This window comes from Manis javanica, chromosome 1 (genome assembly GCF_040802235.1).
Source record: "Manis javanica isolate MJ-LG chromosome 1, MJ_LKY, whole genome shotgun sequence".
In the NCBI taxonomy this organism is placed as follows: Eukaryota; Metazoa; Chordata; class Mammalia; order Pholidota; family Manidae; genus Manis; species Manis javanica.
Genome location: NC_133156.1, coordinates 120,584,381 through 120,605,845, shown reverse-complemented (window position 1 = coordinate 120,605,845; position 21,465 = coordinate 120,584,381). Strand labels below are relative to the sequence as shown.

The 21,465-nt window shown below is 40.6% G+C and overlaps 1 protein-coding gene across 1 annotated transcript in view; it reads left to right on the top strand.

Annotated features, from left to right (window-relative positions):
• Positions 1-21,465, top strand: part of EGFLAM (EGF like, fibronectin type III and laminin G domains) — a 164,306-nt gene that overhangs the window by 38,586 nt on the left and 104,255 nt on the right. Inside the window, exons 2-3 of the mRNA XM_017671577.3 lie at positions 20,167-20,276; positions 21,297-21,380. Of these exons, the coding sequence (XP_017527066.3) occupies positions 20,167-20,276; positions 21,297-21,380 (194 nt within the window). The remainder of the gene's footprint in view (positions 1-20,166; positions 20,277-21,296; positions 21,381-21,465) is intronic.

Here is a 21,465-nt window from a genome sequence, read left to right as displayed (position 1 = left end):
TCATCTATAAAATTGTGTTCTTTATGAAGATTAGATGAGAAAATATGTGTAAAGCGCTTAAGAACAGAATCTGGTCCTTAAGGAAGTTATTTTTATTTTTGTTTGTTTTTTTTACTAGTATAGCCCCACATGTCTTTGGGGGCCACCGTTCCTTGGGTGTTTGGTGTAATTTGGCACTAACCTCCATGCATTGCTCCCCAAGGCTCTGGAATTGTGTTTGATTCATGGTCTGTCTCTATCACCTTGGAATAGCTACTTAACTTCTCTTTTTCTCAGATTCCTCATCCCTAAAGCAGAGTCATTGAAAGGACTGATGAGTTAGTACACCCAAAGCTTCTATAACTATATCTAACATGTAATAAGCACTCAATAGAAGTTTGCTATTGTTATTATCCGTTTCCACGTTTTTGTAAATTTGGTAATTTTTATTGAAGATTTGTCATCCCCTCTATCTTGCAGGCTTAATTCCATTACATTCTGCTGCTTTCCAAAGCCCATGTTCCCACAATGTGCCGCTCATTAACCCTGAACCTCCTTGAGCATGAGGTCCAGTTCAGCTGCTCCCACAATTCGTCTTTTGAGGAATAACTTTGAGAGTCAATTTGCTTCATGTCCCTGAACCTGGGGAAATAAAATCTACCCATTTTCTTACATTACCTTTTAAGATGCTACTAAGAAAGGGCAGAGGGCAAAGGAACACTTGCTACTTTGTTCCAAAGGCAGAATAAGCAGGATACACAATTGACATGATTTTTGCCAGGAATTGCTGCCCCATGTGGTAAGTCTCAGTTTGTTGTCATCAACATTCCAATGTTTATTCCATCACATAATACTGGAAGTGATTGCAAAGATCCATTTTGGAGTCAGAGAGACCAGGGGTCAAATCCTGGCTACTCTACTTTCTATGATCCTGAACATGTCAATAATTGCCTCTAGTTTCCTCATTTAAAATATCGGTATAATAACACCTGACTTGCAGAGTGTTGAAATAATTAAAAAGAGTAACTTACATATGTTGGGCCAATTGTGGGCAGCCAAGAGTTGCAGAGATCTTGGATTCCAGTCAGGGATCACCTTGTCCATTCCTGAGTGACTGAGGATGCAACTGCCTGGGGGCTGGAATTCCATCCTCTCCAAGCCTTGTGCCTGGCCTGGCGGTGGGGAGGGAAGGGTCTGCCAGGAGGGAAAATCTTTTTCCTTTTTGCCCAAATGTGTCCTATAGGCTTGGGGATGGTGGAGAGGACTCTATTTGTTAAATGTTAATGTGAAAAGTGCCAAGCTTAGAGACGGTGGTCAATAAATTGCAGTGAACACAGGAAAGATCCACATTTTTTTTCAGTACTTTTATATTTTTGATCAATTTTAGATTTTTGGAAGAGCTGTGGCAATAGTATAGAGCTTCTGTATGCCTTACCCTACTCAGCTTACCCTAACATCAACAGCTTACATTGCCACGGTGCATACATTGAAAAGAAGATGGTAACATTGGTACGATGCTGTTTAACTAAAGTACAGTCTTCTTTCAAGTTTTATCCACATTTCTATTAATATCCTTCTTTTCTATTGCAGAATTTAATACAGGGCACCACGTTGTATTTTGTTGTCATATCTCCTTAGTCTTATCCAATCTGTGGAAGATTCCCAGTCTTTCTGTGCCTTGCATGACCTTGACACTTTAGAAGAATATTGGTCATTATTTTGTAGGCTGGGTTTGTTGAATATTCTCTGATAATTAGACAGGGACTGTGCACATTTGGCAGGGATGCCAGAGTGGCAAAGTCTCCTTCATAGCCCATGAGATCAAGGGACAAGTGGCATCAGCATGGCTTCTCACCGGGAAAGCTGTAATTTCTCCCTTTTCATACTCTATTGATTAGAAGTGAATCACTAAATCTAGCCCACTTTAAAGGGGTGGGAAGTTAAGCTCCACTTCCTGGAGTAAGAATGTCAAAGAATTTGTGGATACATGTCAAAACCACCATAGTAATTGCCAAATATTTTTGATGAGATACTTTGACGCTATGCAGATACTCTCTTTAGCAAACTTTCTGTACTGAAGTTTTTGTTCAGCCATGGATTTTGCAGGCAGCAACAATCACTGGGGTTATAATGGTGAATCTCTCCGTCCTCATAAGGACACTCATTGTAGTCACAATAACCCAAAAAGGTCACCCATCTAGCAGTGAACCAGAGGAATTATAAGGGGGACTGCCTTCTGTGAGAACAGGCCATTTTCTGTGAGGTCATCCAAAAGACCTTTATAGGAGGCTGGTTGTAGATATAATCCCTAGCTCTTAAAAGGACTTCCTCCATGATTGTGGCTTCAGGCCTGTGGGATGGGGAGAATTAATATTAGGAGCAAATACGACCTTGGCCGTTCTCCAGTAACCTTACTATGCCTCTTTGGAAAGGTGACCTTGTTTCCTGCAGCAGACCCCCAGCTCCCAAAGGTCTCTGGAATGAACCATTCTCTTTAGACTGCAGACTGAGGGTGACTGGAGCCAGGACTCAGTGGTCTCTGGCCTGGGGAAAATGGTCTTTGGCCTTAACCTGGACAGGGGACTAGTGGTGGAGAGATGACCCACTCTTGCCCCATGACTTGTCTCTTCTAGTGGTCCTGTGATAGCTCGGGCACCTGGGAGAGCAAATTCAGGTTCGTGGCTAATTTGGGGATATTAGCATATTGGATAGGAGCCTGAACTAAGGTCATAGCAATAGTGCTAGAAGGAAGATAGGGATTTATTCAGTGAGTCATTTAGTCAGTCAGGCAGCAAATGCTTACAGAATACCTCTTATGTTCTAGAGACTATTGTAGGAGTCAAGGATATAAGGTGAGCACCAAAGTCTTTGCCCTCATGAGCTAACCTTCTATATAACATTTTCTCTTTTCTACCCTGAAAAATATACTTTTCGTAATGACCTTGAAGGCAGGTTCAAATTTAGATTTCTCAGGAGACTTGAATTTCCACTTTGAGAAGAGGCAGCATGGAGAGAACTGGGCCCTGAGCCCTGGGCTGGTACATCTCTTAATCTGTTTCACCCTGTAGGGTGTTTCTGTGCACACATGCAGACACTCCAAGCAACAGCCTTTGTTCTGTCCTCTGTCCATCCTGGCAAACAGCAATCCACTGGCCACCCCCTCACCTGACAGGGTGCACATCAGCAGCACTGTGCCCCTGCAGGAGGACAGACCCAGGGAAGAGGCCACCAAAGACCCAGAAACAGGCCCAGGGCTCTCTGGGCAGGGAATCCTGGCCTTGGGTACCCAGGCCCCAAGTAGAAGGGTCCCAGGCTCTCGTAGGCATGTCCTCTTGCCTGGGTCACCACACTCCACTCCAGCCAAGGGACATGGTGTGGCCAAAGGAGGTTCCAAACCAGGCCCTCTAAAACAGGGCCCATATTTGCCTGGGTCTAAAGGAATACAGTGCCAGGAACTGCTCGGAGTCATTCTCTTCCTTCTCCCCTCTGTGTTCTGGGGGTACTCCCTCATGGGGAATATCATAGACTGTCAGTATAGGGGGGACATTAGAAATCACCGAATCCAGCCAGTTGGTTAGCAAATGAATACTCTGGAATGGTGGATTACATTCTAGAGTTAAACTCTGGAATGGTAGATTTCAAAGGGAGGCATGATTGCGATGTGAATGGTAAGCCTCCCCCTCCTCCCCTTTCCCCCTCACACATGGAGAAAAGCTGGCAGGGCTCTGGAAAACACCTCATGCTGCCCCTCAACATCTGGTCATTTTTTTTGAATCCCCAGGTAGCCAGAAAGAACACTGTTGTGTGTCTAAAACCCACATTTTTACTGCTGCCTTGAAAGCTTCACCATGGAAGTGGCTCCAGTGGCAGAACTGAGTCACGTATTCATAGTGCCACTTCAGTAATAATACTTGGAGCAAACTTCAAAAAGATGGAAATAAGTTTTTTTTTTCCTTTTAAGAATTTCTTGATTATTTCTAATTAGTCTGGGCCCTTCCCATTGCATAAGTGAATATAACTTGGTTCATTCTATGAAAATCAAATAACTAAAAAGCTAGAAATGTATTTCTGTCATAGATGACATTTCTGTTTGCTTTCTGAAGTGTTTTTATGAGTTGGATTACAAAACTAATTGAATCAGAGATGAATTTTGCTCAGGAAGCCTAAGTATTTTATGAAACGAAGTTACCATGAGAAATTGACCCAATTATTCAGAAGTTCCTAATGCAACAACCTACTAGAGTTTTAAAGCCCTTGAAAGAAGAAAGCCCAAGAATACAGCTCCCTCATGGAAAAGAAACATACTTCTTATTTATTTATCTCCTAAGAAGTATAGCTTTTAGCTTAGAAGAACACAGCTTCCAGATATAGTGTATACATGCATTGCACTAGTTTTAAAGGCTACAGTTTTCTTTCTTTCTTTCTTCAAAACTACTTTTCTACTATATAACATATTTTTCCAACATTCCAACTATTGTTTGTTAGATATGAGTGTTATTTTTGTATTTAACTGTTTAAACCTTTTTTAGTCCACATGCAAGAGGTCTTTGATTTGGTTTTTCTAAAACTGAGGAAGCACTAGTATATTTTTATATCATAATAGATAAAATCCCAGAAGATCTTAGTGTTATAACCATTATCAAAACTTCTTTGCTTCATTAAGACTTTTCAGAGTAGCTCAGGCTACACTTGCCCTATCCAGAGATTGGACTTTATCCTGATGATTCAGAGATTGTAGAGATGTAAGGAGCCTCTTGAGTTTCACTCTTATCTTTCACAGCTCTAGCTGGAAGAGGTTTAGAGACCCACTTTGGTTGGCTCATCCCAGTTAGGACCACACTCCTGTGCCTTCTTATCTCTGAAGCTGATACCAGGCCATGTATCAAGATGTCCTGCTGATTTCTTTGTCCTTTCTGAGTAGATTCTGCCTGGAATCTGCCTCCAGCCCAGAGGAGGCTCTGCTGGGTGGCTTACTCCTGCCTTTGCCTGCCCCCCTCTGTTATATCCCCAAATCATACAATCTTTGCATAAATCATGTGCTTGCTCAGCAACTGAAGCTTCTGAGGGTCCTCAGCTGGGGACCTGCCCTAACCTCAAGGACACTTCAAACAAAACACAGAGAAAAATGCTGGGTCCACAATGCAAATGTGCCTTAAGACAAGGCCTCTGGTGCTTCCTTCCAACCTGATGGCCATTCATACACTCCCCTACACGCGAGTCTTAGAGCCACCAATCTTAAGGCCCCAGCAACCTTCATGTTGCATTTAGCTGCTTGGCAGGAAAAGTCAATGTTTGATTCTTTTTGCTTGCTCTTCTGAGGAGGGTGTAAGCTCTGGAAGCCATAGGAAGGAAACTGTATCCCTTAGGATCTGGAAAGGCCAGAGAAGCTATTGGGGAAGTCTTGACAAATTTTTTTCAAAAATTCATGAGGGGCGGAGCCAAGATGGCGGTGTGAGTAAAGCAGCAGAAATCTCCCAAAACCACATATATCTATGAAAATATAACAAAGACAACTCTTCCTAGAATAAAGACCAGAGGACACAGGACAACATCCGGACCACATCAACACCTGCGAGAACCCAGCGCCTCGCAAAGGGGGTTAGATACAAACCCCGGCCTGGCGGGTCCCGAGTGTCCCTCCCCCCAGCTCCTGGCAGGAGGAGAGAGGTCTGAGCTGGAGGGAGAAGGAGCCCAGGACTGCTGAACACCCAGCCCCAGCCATCTGGACCACAGCACAGACACAGTGCATGTGCGGGTCCCTGGATACTAGGTAAACAGGGCAGCAAGAACAGTGAGCGGGTACCAGAGGTCAGCGCCGGAGGACAAAAGAAAAGGAATTGCCATCTTATTATTTTTGTTGTTGTTGTTGTTGTTGTTTTGCTGTGGTGAGTGCTTTTTGGAAGTCTTAAAGGGACAGGGACCCCAATACTAGGGAAACAGGGCAGCAAGACCGGTGAGCGGGTATCAGAGACAGGCACTGGAGAACAAAAGAAATGCAAGAGGCCACCTTTTTGTTTGTTTGTTTGTTTGTTGTTGTTTTGTTGTGGCGAGTGCTCTTTGGAAGTCTTAAAGGGACAGGGACCCCAAAACTAGGGAAACAGGGCAGCAAGACTGGCGAGCGGGTATCAGAGGCTGGTGCCGGAGAACAAAAGAAAAGCGAGCGGCCATTTTTTTTTTGTGGTTGTTGTTTTGTTCTGGCAAGCGATTTTTGGAAGTCTTAAAGGGATAGGGACCCCAATACTAGGGAAACAGGGCAGCAAGACCAGTGAGTGGGTGCCCGAGGCTGGTGCTGGAGAATAATGAAAAACGAGTGGCCATTTTTTTTTTGGGGGGGGTTGTTGTTTTGTTTTGGCGGGTGCTTTCTGGAAGTCTTAAAGGGGCAGGGCGGGACACTTAGTCCAGAGGTAGGGAATCCGGGGATCTCTGGGCACTCTAATCCCCTATGCTGCAGGGAGCTCGGAGGCCCCTTATGGAGATAGATAGCCTCCCTGCCACTCCTCCTCCAACGCAACTCCACCACTTTGGAGCAGCAGCCCGAGCCAGGCCATGCCCACAGCAACAGCAGAGATAAACTCCATAGCAGCCGGGCTGGAAGCAGAAGCCCTGTCTGTGCGCAGCTACCCAGCACAAGCCACTAGAGGTCGCTATTCTCCCAGGAGAGGAAAGCCACAAACCAACAAGAAGGGAAGTTCTTCCAGCCGTCACTAGTCCCAGCTCTGCAAACTATATCACCATGAAAAGACAAAATTACAGGCAAACCAAGATCACAGAGACACCAGAGAAGGAGACAGAACTAACCAGTCTTCCTGACAAAGAATTCAAAATAAAAATCATAAACATGCTGACAGAGATGCAGAGAAATACGCAAGAGAAATGGGATGAAGGCCGGAGGGAGATCACAGATGCCAGAAAGGAGATTACAGAAATGAAACAAACTCTGGAAGGATTTATAAACAGAATGGATAAGATGCAAGAGGCCATTGAAGGAATAGAAACCAGAGAACAGGAACAGAGAGAGATAAAAGAATCTCCAGGAATGAAACAATATTAAGAAAACTGTGTGACCAATCCAAAAGGAACAATATCCGTATTATAGGGGTACCAGAAGAAGAAGAGAGAGGAAAAGGGACGGAAAGAATCTTGGAAGAAATAATTGCTGAAAACTTCCCCAAACTGGGGGAGGAAATAATCGAACAGACCACGGAAATACACAGAACCCCCAACAGAGAGGATCCAAGGAGGACAACACCAAGACACATAATAATTAAAATGGCAAAGATCAAGGACAAGGAAAGAGTTTTAAAGGCAGCTAGAGAGAAAAAGGTCACCTATAAAGGAAAACCCATCAGGGTAACATCAGACTTCTCGACAGAAACCCTACAGGCCAGAAGAGAATGGCATGATATATTTAATGCAATGAAACAGAAGGGCCTTGAACCAAGGATACTGTATCCAGCACGACTATCATTTAAATATGATGGCGGGATTAAACAATTCCCAGACATGCAAAAGCTGAGGGAATTTGCTTCCCACAAACCACCTCTACAGGGCATCTTACAGGGACTTCTCTAGATGGGAGCACTCCTAGAAAGAGCACAGAACAAAACACCCAACATATGAAGAAGAAGGAGGAGGAGGAATAAGAAGGGAGAGAAGAAAAGAATCTCCAGACAGTGTATATAGCAGCTCAATAAGCGAGCTAAGTTAGGCGGTAAGATACTAAAGAGGCTAACCTTGAACCTTTGGTAACCACGAATTTAAAGCCTGCAATGGCAATAAGTACATATCTTTCAATAGTCACCCTAAATGTAAATGGACTGAATGCACCTATCAAAAGACACAGAGTAATAGAATGGATAAAAAAGCAAGACCCATGTATATGCTGCTTACAAGAAACTCACCTTAAACCCAAAGACATGTACAGACTAAAAGTCAAGGGATGGAAAAACATATCTCAGGCGAACAACAGCAAGAAGAAAGCAGGGGTTGCAGTAGTAATATCAGACAAAATAGACTTCAAAACAAAGAAAGTAACAAGAGATAAAGAAGGACACTACATAATGATAAAGGGCTCAGTCCAACAAGAAGATATAACCATTCTAAATATATATGTACCCAACACAGGAGCACCAGCATATGTGAAACAAATACTAACAGAACTAAAGAGGGAAATAGACTGCAATGCATTCATTTTAGGAGACTTCAACACACCACTCACCCCAAAAGATAATAAGTAAGGACAGAAAATAAGTAAGGACATGGAAGCACTGAACAACACAGTAGAGTAGATGGACCTAATAGACATCTATAGAGCTCTATACCCAAAAGCAACAGGATACACATTATTCTCAAGTGCACATGGAACATTCTCCAGAATAGACCACATACTAGCCCACAAAAAGAGCCTCAGCAAAATCCAAAATATTGAAATTCTACCAACCAATTTTTCAGACCACAAAAGTGTAAAAGTAGAAATAAATTCTACAAAGAAAACAAAAAGGCTCACAAACACATGGAGGCTTAACAAAATGCTCCTAAGTAATCAATGGATCAACAAACAAATTAAAATAGAGATCAAGGAATATATAGAAACAACTGACAACAACAACACAAAGCCCCAACTTCTGTGGGACACAGCGAAAGCAGTCCTAAGAGGAAAGTATATAGCAATCCAGGCACACTTGAAGAAGGAAGAACAATCCCAAATGAATAGTCTAACATCACAATTATTGAAATTGGAAAAAGAAGAACAAATGAGGCCTAAAGTCAGCAGAAGGAGGGACATAATAAAGATCAGAGAAGAAATAAACAAAATTGAGAAGAATAAAACAATAGCAAAAATCAATGAAACCAAGAGCTGGTTCTTTGAGAAAATAAACAAAATAGATAAGCCTCTAGCCCAACTTATTAAGAGAAAAAGAGAATCAACACAAATCAACATAATCAGAAATGAGAATGGAAAAATCACAACAGACTCCACAGAAATACAAAGAATTATTAAAGACTACTATGACAACCTATATGCCAACAAGCTGGAAAACCTAGAAGAAATGGATAACTTCCTAGAAAAATACAACTTTCCAAGACTGACCAAGGAAGAAACACAAAAGTTAAACAAACCAATTACGAGCAAAGAAATTGAAACGGTAATCAAAAAACTACCGAAGAAAAAAGCACCCGGACCGGATGGATTTACCTCAGAATTTTATCAGACACACAGAGAAGACATAATACCCATTCTCCTTAAACTTTCCCAAAAAATAGAAGAAGAGGGAATACTCCCGAACTCATTCTATGAAGCCAACATTACCCTAATACCAAAACCAGGCAAAGACCCCCCCAAAAAAGAAAATTACAGACCAATATCCCTGATGAATGTAGATGCAAAAATACTCAATAAAATATTAGCAAACAGAATTCAACAGTATATCAAAAGGATCATACACCATGACCAAGTGGGATTCATCCCAGGGATGCAATGACAGTACAACATTCGAAAATCCATCAACATCATCCACCACATCAACAAAAAGAAAGACAAAAACCACGTGATCATCTCCATAGATGCTGAAAAAGCATTTGACAAAATTCAACATCCATTCATGATAAAAACTCTCAGCAAAATGGGAATAGAGGGCAAGTACCTCAACATAATAAAGGCCACATGTGATAAACCCACAGCCAACATTATATTGAACAGCGAGAAGCTGAAAGCTTTTTCTCTGAGATTGGGAACTAGACAGGGATGCCCACTCTCCCCACTGCTATTTAACATAGTATTGGAGGTCCTAGCCATGGCAATCAGACAAAACAAAGAAATACAAGGAATCCAGATTGGTAAAGAAGAAGTTAAACTGTCACTATTTGCAGATGACATGATATTATACATAAAAAACCCTAAAGACTCCACTCCAAAACTACTAGAACTGATATCAGAATACAGCAAAGTTGCAGGATACAAAATTAACACACAGAAATCTGTAGCTTTCCTATACACTAACAATGAATCAATAGAAAGAGAAATCAGGAAAACAATTCCATTCACAACTGCATCAAAAAGAATAAGATACCTACGAATAAATTTAACCAAAGAAGTGAATGACCTATACTCTGAAAACTACAAGTCACTCTTAAGAGAAAATAAAGGGGACACTAACAAATGGAAACTCATCCCATGCTCGTGGCTAGGAAGAATCAATATCGTCAAAATGGCCATCCTTTCCAAAGCAATATAGAGATTTGATACAATCCCTATCAAATTACCAGCAACATTCTTCAATGAACTGGAGCAAATAATTCAAAAATTCATATGGAAACACCAAAGACCCCGAATAGCCAAAGCAATCCTGAGAAAGAAGAATAAAGTAGGGGGGATCTCACTCCCCAACTTCAAGCTCTACTACAAAGCCATAGTAATCAAGACAATTTAGTACTGGCACAAGAACAGAGCCACAGACCAGCGGAACAGACTAGAGACTCCAGACAGTAACCCAAACATATATGGTCAATTAATATTTGATAAAGGAACCATGGACATACAATGGCAAAATGACAGTCTCTTCAACAGACGGTGCTTGCAAAACTGGACAGCTACAAGTAGGATAATGAAACTGGACCATTGTCTAACGTCATATACAAAACTAAATTCAGAATGGATCAAAGACCTGAATGTAAGTCATGAAACCATTAAACTCGTGGAAAAAAACGTAGGCAAAAACCTCTTAGACATAAACATGAGTGACCTCTGCTTGAACATATCTCCTTGGGCAAGGAAAACAACAGCAAAAATGAACAAGTGGGACTATATTAAGCTGAAAAGCTTCTGTACAGCAAAAGACACCATCAATAGAACAAAAAGGAGCCCTACAGTATGGGAGAATAAATTTGTAAATGACAGATCCGATAAAGGCTTAACGTCCAAAATATATAAAGAGCTCACATGCCTCAACAAACAAAAATCAAATAATCCAATTAAAAAATGGGCAGAGGAACTGAACAGACAGTTCTCCAAAAAAGAAATACAGATGGCCAACAGACACATGAAAAGATGCTCCACATCACTAATTATCAGAGAAATGCAAATTAAAACTACAATGAGGTATCACCTCACACCAGTAAGGATTGCTGCCATTCAAAAGACAAGCAACAACAAATGTTGACGAGGCTGTGGAGAAAGGGGAACCCTCCTACACTGCTGGTGGGAATGTAAATTAGTTCAACCATTGTGGAAAGCAGTATGGAGGTTCATCAAAATGCTCAAAACAGACTTACCATTTGACCCAGGAATTCCACTCCTAGGAATTTACCCTAAGAACACAGCAATCAAGTTTGAGAAAGACAGATGCACCCCTATGTTTATCGCAGCACTATTTACAATAGCCAAGATTTGGAAGCAACCTAAATGTCCATTGGTAGATGAATGGATAAAGAACATGTGGTGCATATACACAATGGAATACTACTTAGCCATAAGAAGAGGGCAAATCGTACCATTTGCAGCAACATGGATGGACCTGGAGGGTATTATGCTCAGTGAAATAAGCCAAGCGGACAAAGAGAAATACCAAATGATTTCCCTCATCTGTGGATTATAAGAACAAAGGAAAAACTGAAGGAACAAAACAGCAGTGGAATTACAGAACCCAAGAATGGACTAACAGGTACCAAAGGGAAAGGGACTGGGGACGATGGGTGGGTAGGGAGGAATAAGAGGGGGGAAGAAAAAGAGGGGTATTCAGATTAGCATGCATAGTGGGGGGTGGGAGAAAGGGGAGGGCTGTACAAGACAGAGGAGACAAGCAGTGATTCTACAGCATTTTGCTATGCTGATGGACAGTGACTGTAAAGGGGTTTATAGGGGGGACCTGGTATAGGGGAGAGCCTAGTAAACATAATGTTCTTCATGTAGGTGTAGATTAAATATAACAACAACAACAAAAAAGAATGAAAGAGAAGGGGATTACTCCCTGATAGGATAAAACTAACTGTAAATCAACGATTAATGCCTGCTTTAAATATCTTTAATTTTCATCACTTAAAGTGTGTCAGATGATCGGCTATGGAGGTACACTTTTCTGATAATATTCCTTTCTCTTAGAAAAAAAAAGCAGTTCCTGTGTGGTGACCTCCAATGACTTCTACACAATGGTATAAAGGGCATATCAAAGTGTGGGCAAAGGGTCTGTTTGTGTTTATACAGAGGATCAAAGCTAATTTGGCTACCCAGAAAATGAACTAAGATACTATATGAAGAAGAACTTCCAACATCAGCACTCTCTGGAAGAGACATACCAGAAGATGATCATCAAAAAACCTCAACAAAGATCCAGGCGATGCTGCAGTTGTAGCTGCATTCATCCCACCGGTTCCTGGACTTGCCATTGGAATGAAGAAGGAGATGTCTAAGCTTGCCTGTGCATACAGTAAAACAACAAATTTGACTGGATCTATACTGTTGGAACTTATCTAAGAATTAGGAGAAGTGAAAGTTGTAATGCTCCAAAATCTTACAACTACAGACTATCCACTGTTAAAAGAACATATGGGATGTGAACAGTTCCCAGGAATGGGTTGTTTTAATTTGTCTGATTTCTCTCAGACTGTTCAAGTACAGTTGGACAATATCCATCATATCATAGAAAAATTTTTACAGATGCCTAGGGTGCCTAACTGGTTTTCTTGGCTTCACTGGAGATAGCTGGTAATTATAGATCTGCTTTGGTTATGTAACTGTATTCCTATTATGTTAGTGTGTGTGTGCAATTTAATTAGTAGTTTAAAACCTATACATGCTTAAGTTACTCTACAAGAAGATATGTCAAAGAAATAATCAATCTTCCCATGTTTTCTTCCGTCTGCTACCTCTATAGCTTTTCTTCTTCCTTCCTAATTATAACCTTTAAATAGAATTCATGCCTTATATCGAATTCACTGAGTATCATAATTCCTCCAAGTGGTAAAGATACCTCAAGACAAATGCTGGGCATAGAAGCCACAGGGCATAAATCTGCAAAGAAGTAAAAAGCTAACCTTTTTAAACAATATTGCTTCTCTCTCACTTACCAACTTTACATTTCCCTGTATGGCCCCAGAAGATGACTGGTTAGCCAGAGTCGGGTAAGATTCCTCAAGGGAGGAACAACCTAAGACAGGCACAGTCACAGGGGGGCCATCAGGTGAGAAATTGGGGATCAACAGAGGTGAGGCTTAGAACCTCATCCCCCCTGTTTTGAGAGAAATCCTCTGCATCCGTGGATGTTTTATTGCCCTTGTCTAGCTTGGATTAACACATAGTCTACAGGCACACACCTGATCATCTACATTTGCTCTCTTACAACACTAAACTATGTTTTCTACCTTTATCTTGCATCTACCTACCACTTCAGCATTTTATTAAAAATAATAATAATAATAATAATAATAATAATAAAGGGAGAAATGTGGGGTTCACATATAAATCAAGTATAAAAATCAAATGAATATTCATATTTGACCTGATTGTTTATAGTTCATAATGCGTGATCAAAACCGAAAGTTTCTGTGATGACTGCCCTTGTACTGTTCACCATGTAAGAACTTATTCACTATGTTAGAATTTGTTCACCATGTAAGAACTTGTTCGTTATGCTTCAGAAGATTGGAGACGGATGAGAATTAGGCTGGGGGTGGATTAATGATTGTGCATTAAGGATTGACTCCCCTATACAGAATTTTATTGTTGTTAACCATTTGATCAATAAATATGAGAGATGCCCTCTCAAAAAAAAAACAAGCAAAACAAAACAAAAAAGAAGAAGAACAACAACAAAAAATTCAAAATAATGTTGAACTTGAGAGGCTTGCATGACATCTGGGTCTGGTTGGTCTCTCTATAAGAGAGGGCTGGGCGGGGGAAGTAGGCTGGGGAGCCTACAAGCTTCTATGTGGGAATGACTGGCAGGGATGAGAACTCCCAGGAAGAGAGGGTAGTGGGAGATGAGAAGAGAAGGTTGGGCAGAATCGCTAAGAACACCAACTCTAAGGGGAGGGGTGAGGAAGAGCAAGCCCACCTCATGTTCACTGTCTCTGCCTCCTGTCCTGTCACCCAGTACTGCCTTCCCTCCCACCTCTCCAGCAACCATCTATCTACTCTCTGTTTCTGTGAGATTGGCTTTTTCTAGATTTTACATATAAATGAGATAATACAGTATTTGCTTTTCTCTGTCTGACTTATTTCACTTAGCATAATGCCCTTAGGCTTTGTCCAAGTTGTTGCAGATGTCAGGATTTCCTTATTTTTTATGGCTGAATAATATGCCATTATGATACAGATATAAATATATAGATATAGATATAGATATAGATATAGATATAGATAGATATAGATATAGATATAGATATAGATATAGATATAGATATAGATATAGATATAGATATAGATATAGATATAGATATAGATAGATATAGATATAGATATCTCACATCATCTTTATCCATTCATCTGTCAAGGGACACTTAGTTGTTTCCATGTCTTGGCAATTGTAAAGAATGCTGCAATGAACATGGGGTACCACAAAGCTTAACAATAGAAGAAAAAGGGGAAAAAATCATCCTAAACTTTGCCACATTAATATAACAATTAGCCCTTTACTCTTGCCTTCAAGTTGTTTTGCACTGACTCTCATAATACTATCAATAGTAATTGGGTATACTTTTTTTTTAATACTAGATCATAATTATTGCTACAAAATGATATGTCTCATTTTAAAAATAAACTTTATATTTGAAATAAATTTAGATTTATAGAGAGTTGCAAAGATTATAGAGAAATTTCCAATCTACCTTTCACCCAGTTTCTCCTCATGTTAACATCTTATGTAACCATGGTACGTTTTTCAAATCTGGTAAACTAACTAGTGATAGTACTCACTGGTAATGGTACAGTATTTCAACTTGGCTATGCTGCAGTGAACGTGGGGGTACTATAAAACTACAGACAGTTTGGATTTCATTGGCTTTCCTACTAGTGTCCTTTTTCTGTTATGGATCAAAATAACACAAAGTATTTAGTCAAATCTCATTTATAGTGTTTGTATAACAGTCCATCTAGGTAAAGCACTATTATTGACCTGATCATTGCTCTGTTTCCAAATAACTAGATTATTCATGGATTTTCTGTGTCACAAATGATCCTATGAAGAACTGCTTCATGTGAGCCACCTTCTCTTCTTTCAAGATAGTTTCCTCACAACAGACTGTAATCACACTTTGGAGAGCCCAAGGAAAGGGACATATTTAGGATCTGAATATTATTGCACATTGCAAAATTGTCTTCCCAAATGCTTGTGAGCATTTACCCTGCCCTCGGTGATTTTATGGGAGTGCACATTCATGTATTCTCATCAGCATTAGTTACCATCACTTAAACATTTTGGCTAATTTCATAGGTGGAAATGACGTGTCAATTTAAAAAAATTGTACTTATCTGATAACTAGAAAAGTGGAAAGTTTTTACCAGCTATACTTCTTCTTTTGTGAGTTGTCTTTTCATATTTTATTTATTAGGGTTTGAATATGCTTTTTTTATCAATATGGGTGAGTTTTGTAATAAACATATCCCTTGACCTGTCCTTTTGCTGTGATTATTTACCCTTTGATCTGTTTTTGTTTTGATTTTTTCTTTTGTAATTGTTGAAGAGCATAGTGAGAGGTTTATGATGCAGAATCTATCACTTTTCTTTTGATTCATTTTCTTTACTTCTTTTAATCTTAGAAAGGTTTCTCCTCAAAGAATGATTTTAAAATAAGCATATCTTCTATAATTTGATTTCCCATCTTTAACCATTAATTCATCTGGAATATTCTTGGTATTTGGCCCAAATGTCTGACCTGGCCACCTCTTACTCACCAGCTGCAGATGACCACACCTCCTACATCACCAACAGTGAAAGCCATCTTTGTGTCCCCAGCCCCTGGCACCCTCCCCACATGCTGCCTGAGGCAGGATCCTTGACACTTCCTGCCTTTTTCCTCTCTTTCTTACCCACATCCATTCAACCATGGCAGCCGAGTGGCTCTATGTGGTTCTTTCCCCTGCCCTTGGGGGGAGCACATTCTGCTGTCACTGCTTGGGACACTTCCCACTCCCATTCTACCTCATTCCTACTGGTCTGCCATTGGAATCAGGAGTGTCCTTGCTGTGCGCCACCAAAGTGCCCGTATTTCCCTTTATGCCCCTCATACCCAATTGTAATGTTCTGCTAACTTGTTTGTGCTCCCCTGTCTCTTCATCATTAATATAGCTTTGCTGATTAGCCCAGTGCCTGATGTGTATAGGAGCTCAATACATATTTGTTAGGTGTGTGAAAGATGGAATACATGAATGAATATGCCAATAAAATGAAACAGGTAGAAGTCCTCTCTATTGTATTCCAGCAGGGCTTGATTTGAATACTTTCTAGAGAATCTGAAACTGAAGAGGGTAGCATACTGGAATTCATGCTTTCTATGGAACTAACATGTCATGGATGCTGTAGATCGACTTGTTCAACATCCATTTTACCCCCCTCTAGATGCCATTATTGTAACACAAAGGCTGGACCTATAAAACTACATTTCTCAGACTGCTCTGCAGCCAATATTCTTGTTAATGTCAGGTCCCCCAATTAGAAGCATTCTTGGGGCATATGGAAGGCAGGAGAGGATGAAGGCTACTTTCCTGCTGCTGTTTTCTCCTGACAAGCAAGGCCATCAAAAAATGAGAACTCATCATCCCAAGGTTCACCACAACTTTTTTGGGTGTCTGGATACATTGTGGTGGCAGTGATGGCAGGACTGAGTGTGAAAGCAGAGGTTTCTTAGTTTTGAATCACCACTATAGCTAGTTGGCTTCTAACATCTATTTACCACTCACCCATCATCTATCTCTTCCTCTCATTTTATATTTATCTATCTATAAGATAAAGATAATGGAGACTTCCAAATTCTATTCTATTAGCTTTTCCATCAGTTTTATAGCCATCTTTCTGCTTAAAATATCTGTGCTGTTTTCTCTTTTCTATACTGAACCACGGCAGATACACAAGAGTGACAAGGACCAGTTCCCCGCTTATTGAACCCACCCTGATCAGTGGTAATTTTTTCCAAAGTAAAGGGAGCAAGTGCTATTTCTATAACTTAGGATAAGGTTGTGATTACTTGTTATTCTATGGTCCTGTGAGGGTTAGATAAACCATTTCCACTCTCTTTCTCCCCATTTCCCATCTGCCTTTGAGATTTTGTTAGCATAGACCTCTTACCTCAAGAATAAAGCTGGTCAGAAGAGGGTAACTATTACAGCTGGCCCCAACATAAAACTACACAGAGAAAATATAGGCAAATGATTCAGACCACTAACATATTAAGAATTCTTTTAAATCAGTGAGAAAAAAGTTAAACCTATTGAAAAATGTACAAAATACATAATAAAAGAAAAGAAAAATAGTCAAAGAAGATATTAAAATACTCAACTTTTTTGTTACCAAATTAGAAAAAATCTTTAAGTAATAGATCTGATGAAGATGTATTACTTATACTGGGCATTCTCCAGCATCTCTGTTAAGTTCGTAAATTGGTTAATTTTCCAGATGTAAGCTTGGTTGTATTCGTAAAAAGCCTTTAAAATACTCATTCTCTTGGATCAACAGTTTTCAGCTGGAGGTAATTTTGCCCCCCAGGGGACACTGGCAATGTCTGGAGATATTTTTGGTTTTCACCACCATGGTTTGCGAGGTGCTGCTGGCATCAGGTGGGTAGAGACCAAGGATGGTGCACAACAACCTACAATGTACAGGCCAGCCCCCGCCCAAGACTGCCTACCCAAAATGTCCATGGCATGGAGGTTGTGATGTTCCATCTTAGATATAGGAATTCTGATTTAAGGATTTACCTGTATGAAACAACTGAATGTACTTAAAGATTCATTTATTGAAACCTTTGGGAAAGCAATAAGTCAGCAGCTATTATAAATTAATATTCATAGACCTATAACTTTTAATAGGTATCCTTCCTAGATATAGCTGGACATGTGCACAAAAAGTCACATACACAGATACTCTTTTCAGTACTACTTTTAACAGTGAAATTTTGAAAACAACCTAAATGTCAATCAATTGAGTAATAGTTAAGATATGTGCATGCTCTTTGTAGCAGAATATTTGGCCATCTCCTCCTCCTCCTCCTCTTATCCTATGATCCTAGCCTCCTTTACGGACACTTCTGTACTCTTCATAGGCTTAGTAGAACTATTCCTAGGACTTACTTCATCCTGTCATTCTCAGTTTAGACCCAGAAAAGACTGATCTTTCCTCTCCAACCTCTTGGCTGAGCCAAGAGGGAGTCATGTGACATAAGATTGGCCAATCATTTGCTTTAAATCATGAACCAAGGCAGAACCAGAATCCCTGAGTGGCAGCAGTGGTGGCTCTGGTAGGCGTCTGTGGGAAGGAGGAGTGGCAGCTGCCTCCTGGCCTCACAGTTCTCGCCAAGTGACAGGACTATGTCCCTAGTACTGGCCCACCAGAAAGGCCCTGGATTCTGTTATTAAAAACATCAGTGGTAGGCCCCAGCAACAGTTACATTAATAATAAATAGACACATTAGATCTCTGTGAGTCACAAACAAAGTGTCTTAACTGATATGCTGGACAATTACATAAAGTTATTAAAAAGAAACATCAGGACATATCAGTAAGTGAAAAATCAGACTGAGGAACATTCATTCACTCAAGGAATGTTTTTTGAGGGCTGCCACTTATTAGTCGTGGTGCTCTGAACAGGAAATGCCTAGTTCCTGCCTTCATGGAGCATTATTTGAAACATCAAAATATTGGACGTGAACTGTCTACAGTAGTGGGATGAGAAATTATGTGAATTATGGCACATGCATTGAGTAGTCCCCGCTCTTCCATGGTTTTGCTTTCCAGGGTTTCGGTTACCTGCGGGAACTTTGGTCCTGAAGCAGATGAACCTCCTGACTCTTGTTAGAATGTCAATAGCAGCCTGACGCTGTGTCACAATGCCGGTCATTCACCTCATGTAGGCATTTTATCATCTCATCACCACAGGAAGAAGCAGGGCGAGTACAGTACAATAAAATATTTTGAGAGGGGGGACCATATTCACAACTTTTTTTTATAGCATATTGTTATAATTATTCTTAGGTATTGTTAATCTCTTACTGTGCCTAATTGATAAATTATACTTTATTGTAAATGTGTACATATAGGGAAAAAAATAGTATGTATAAGGCTCAGTACTCCCTGAGATTTCAGGCATCCTCCGGGGGCCTTGGAACATGCTCTCCGTGGATAAGGGGGGGACTACTGTGTATGGAGGGGCTATCAGCCATTAAAATAATTATTGTGGTCAGTAAGTATATACTACAATTTATTTATATACCATATATACTAAGTGAAATAAGATTTAAAATTATGAATATATGTAAATGTTTATTATATTTAATGAACACAATAAAAAAGTTTATATATACATATAAAACATATATGTGTGTTTTGTGTGTGTGTGTGTATATATATCTTTCAAAAATTTGCATGTAACCAAAAGGTAGTATGCTGTATTAAAAGATTGACAGGATTCATTTCTGAATGGTGGAATTTTTTTCTGAGTTTTCTAAATTTTAGAAATCTGCATATGTTGTTTTTATAAACAGAAAATTTATTATTTGTAACCATAAAATTATTTCAGGAAAGGATACAGTAAAATATTTGAAATTTCCTAATCCCATTTTACCCTTCACTGTATTTCTGAAATATGCAATAAGGATATACAAGCTATATAAATAGACATATCTATATAACATATATATAGAAAACATATGTTTGTTAATAAGTAAAATAAAGTCTGCATTTTACTTTAATACATCCCAAGCTCCTAGAGTCAAGTTGGAAGTGTTTGGTCTCTGCTCCCCTGAGTCTCTCTTCGCTGGTCCCTGAGGTATTAGAAGGTAGAGCAGGGGCTGAGGGCAGTGGCTAGGCTGCCAGGTTGGGAGGGGATACAGGGTTCTGAAGTCAGCTGGCACAGGTGTGGCATGTGGCAGAGATGTCCGCCTTTCTGCCCTGAAGCATCTTCTTTAAGTATGCTCTCCTTCTGTAAGTGCCTTCAAGGTCAAATGCATGGAGCCTCTAACACAATCTCTTTTGTTTTGGGGCAGGAAAGGTAGGGCCTCCTCTCGACATCGTGCTGGATGCATTGAACTGTACAGCTTTCAGCATCCAGTGGAAAATGCCAAGGCATCCTGGGAGCCCCATCATGGGGTATACCGTGAGTACTGGGCACAGGGATTTCTCTAGTGTGGGTGTTGGGTTAACTGTAGGTCTTCTCATGCTTGCTCCTCCTGTGTAATAAGTCTCCTCCTGTATAATAGAACTCCTGTACTATTAACTGCTCCACTCTCACTGTCCAAGGGCATTTGTCAGTCATTGTGAAGGGTCCTGAAAGTCAGTCAGGATGTACATCCTTTCCTCTGTTCCGGGATGGGAAAATAAAACTAGGAGAAGATGTGGTTCCTGCTATCCAATTGCCTACAGTCAAATTTGAAGATTAAAGCAGAAACAGGGGAAGTAATAAGGAGTCACTGTGGGACTTCATCTATAAGTACAAAATAACGTAAAAATAGAATGAAGTAAAGAGGGGAACAGAGAATGCACTCTTGTCCATCAGAGGTTCCAAATTGGATTGATGTCAGTTCACCAAAATGTTTTCTTTAAACAGATTTTTAAAAAATGAGTCAACTTGTAGAATTTAGGAGATTTCAGATAAATATTTGGAGCTCTGAAACCTCTGGGAATATTCAGAGAGCTTGCCACCCTGGGCCCTCTGGTCTATGGGACACCAAGTCCCCGGGAGCTGAGCTGCCCACTTTAGATGGGACAGAAGCTCCCCCATAACACCCCAGACTCACCACTCCATACTGTTTCCTCTTCACCAAGGGAGAGTAGCCATTTATCATGGCCTCTGTCCTATTATTGCCTTCCTAAAGTAGAGAAAAGTGTTTTTGGACTCATGTTGTATCAGAAAGGGGGAAATGGAAGATTGCCTGAGAGAGTGGTGGTTTCAGGAAACATAATAGCTGGGTCTAGCCCTCTCCATCACTTCACTGATAAACAGCTTCCTTCTGGCCTCTGCAGGCTCATGTGTTTGTGACCCTGGCCAGATATCTCTGATGCTTGTTGCCCCAGAACTGGTGTATATGAGGCGAGGCATCCCAGAGCCCGTGGTGGTTGGGAGCACAGTTGGAACCACAGGCCTTGCCCTCACCCTGGGTGTCTGCATATTTCCCAGGTCTTTTACTCTGAGGTCGGCGTAGATAAATCTGTGCAGGAGCAGTCCCAAAGTGTGCAACACAGCCAGGATACCCTGAGCACTGTGAGTATGTCTCCACCGGCTGACCCCACAGAAGCACACTGGGGTTGGCTGAGCAGTGACGTTCAGGGGGATTTCTGGTTTAGTC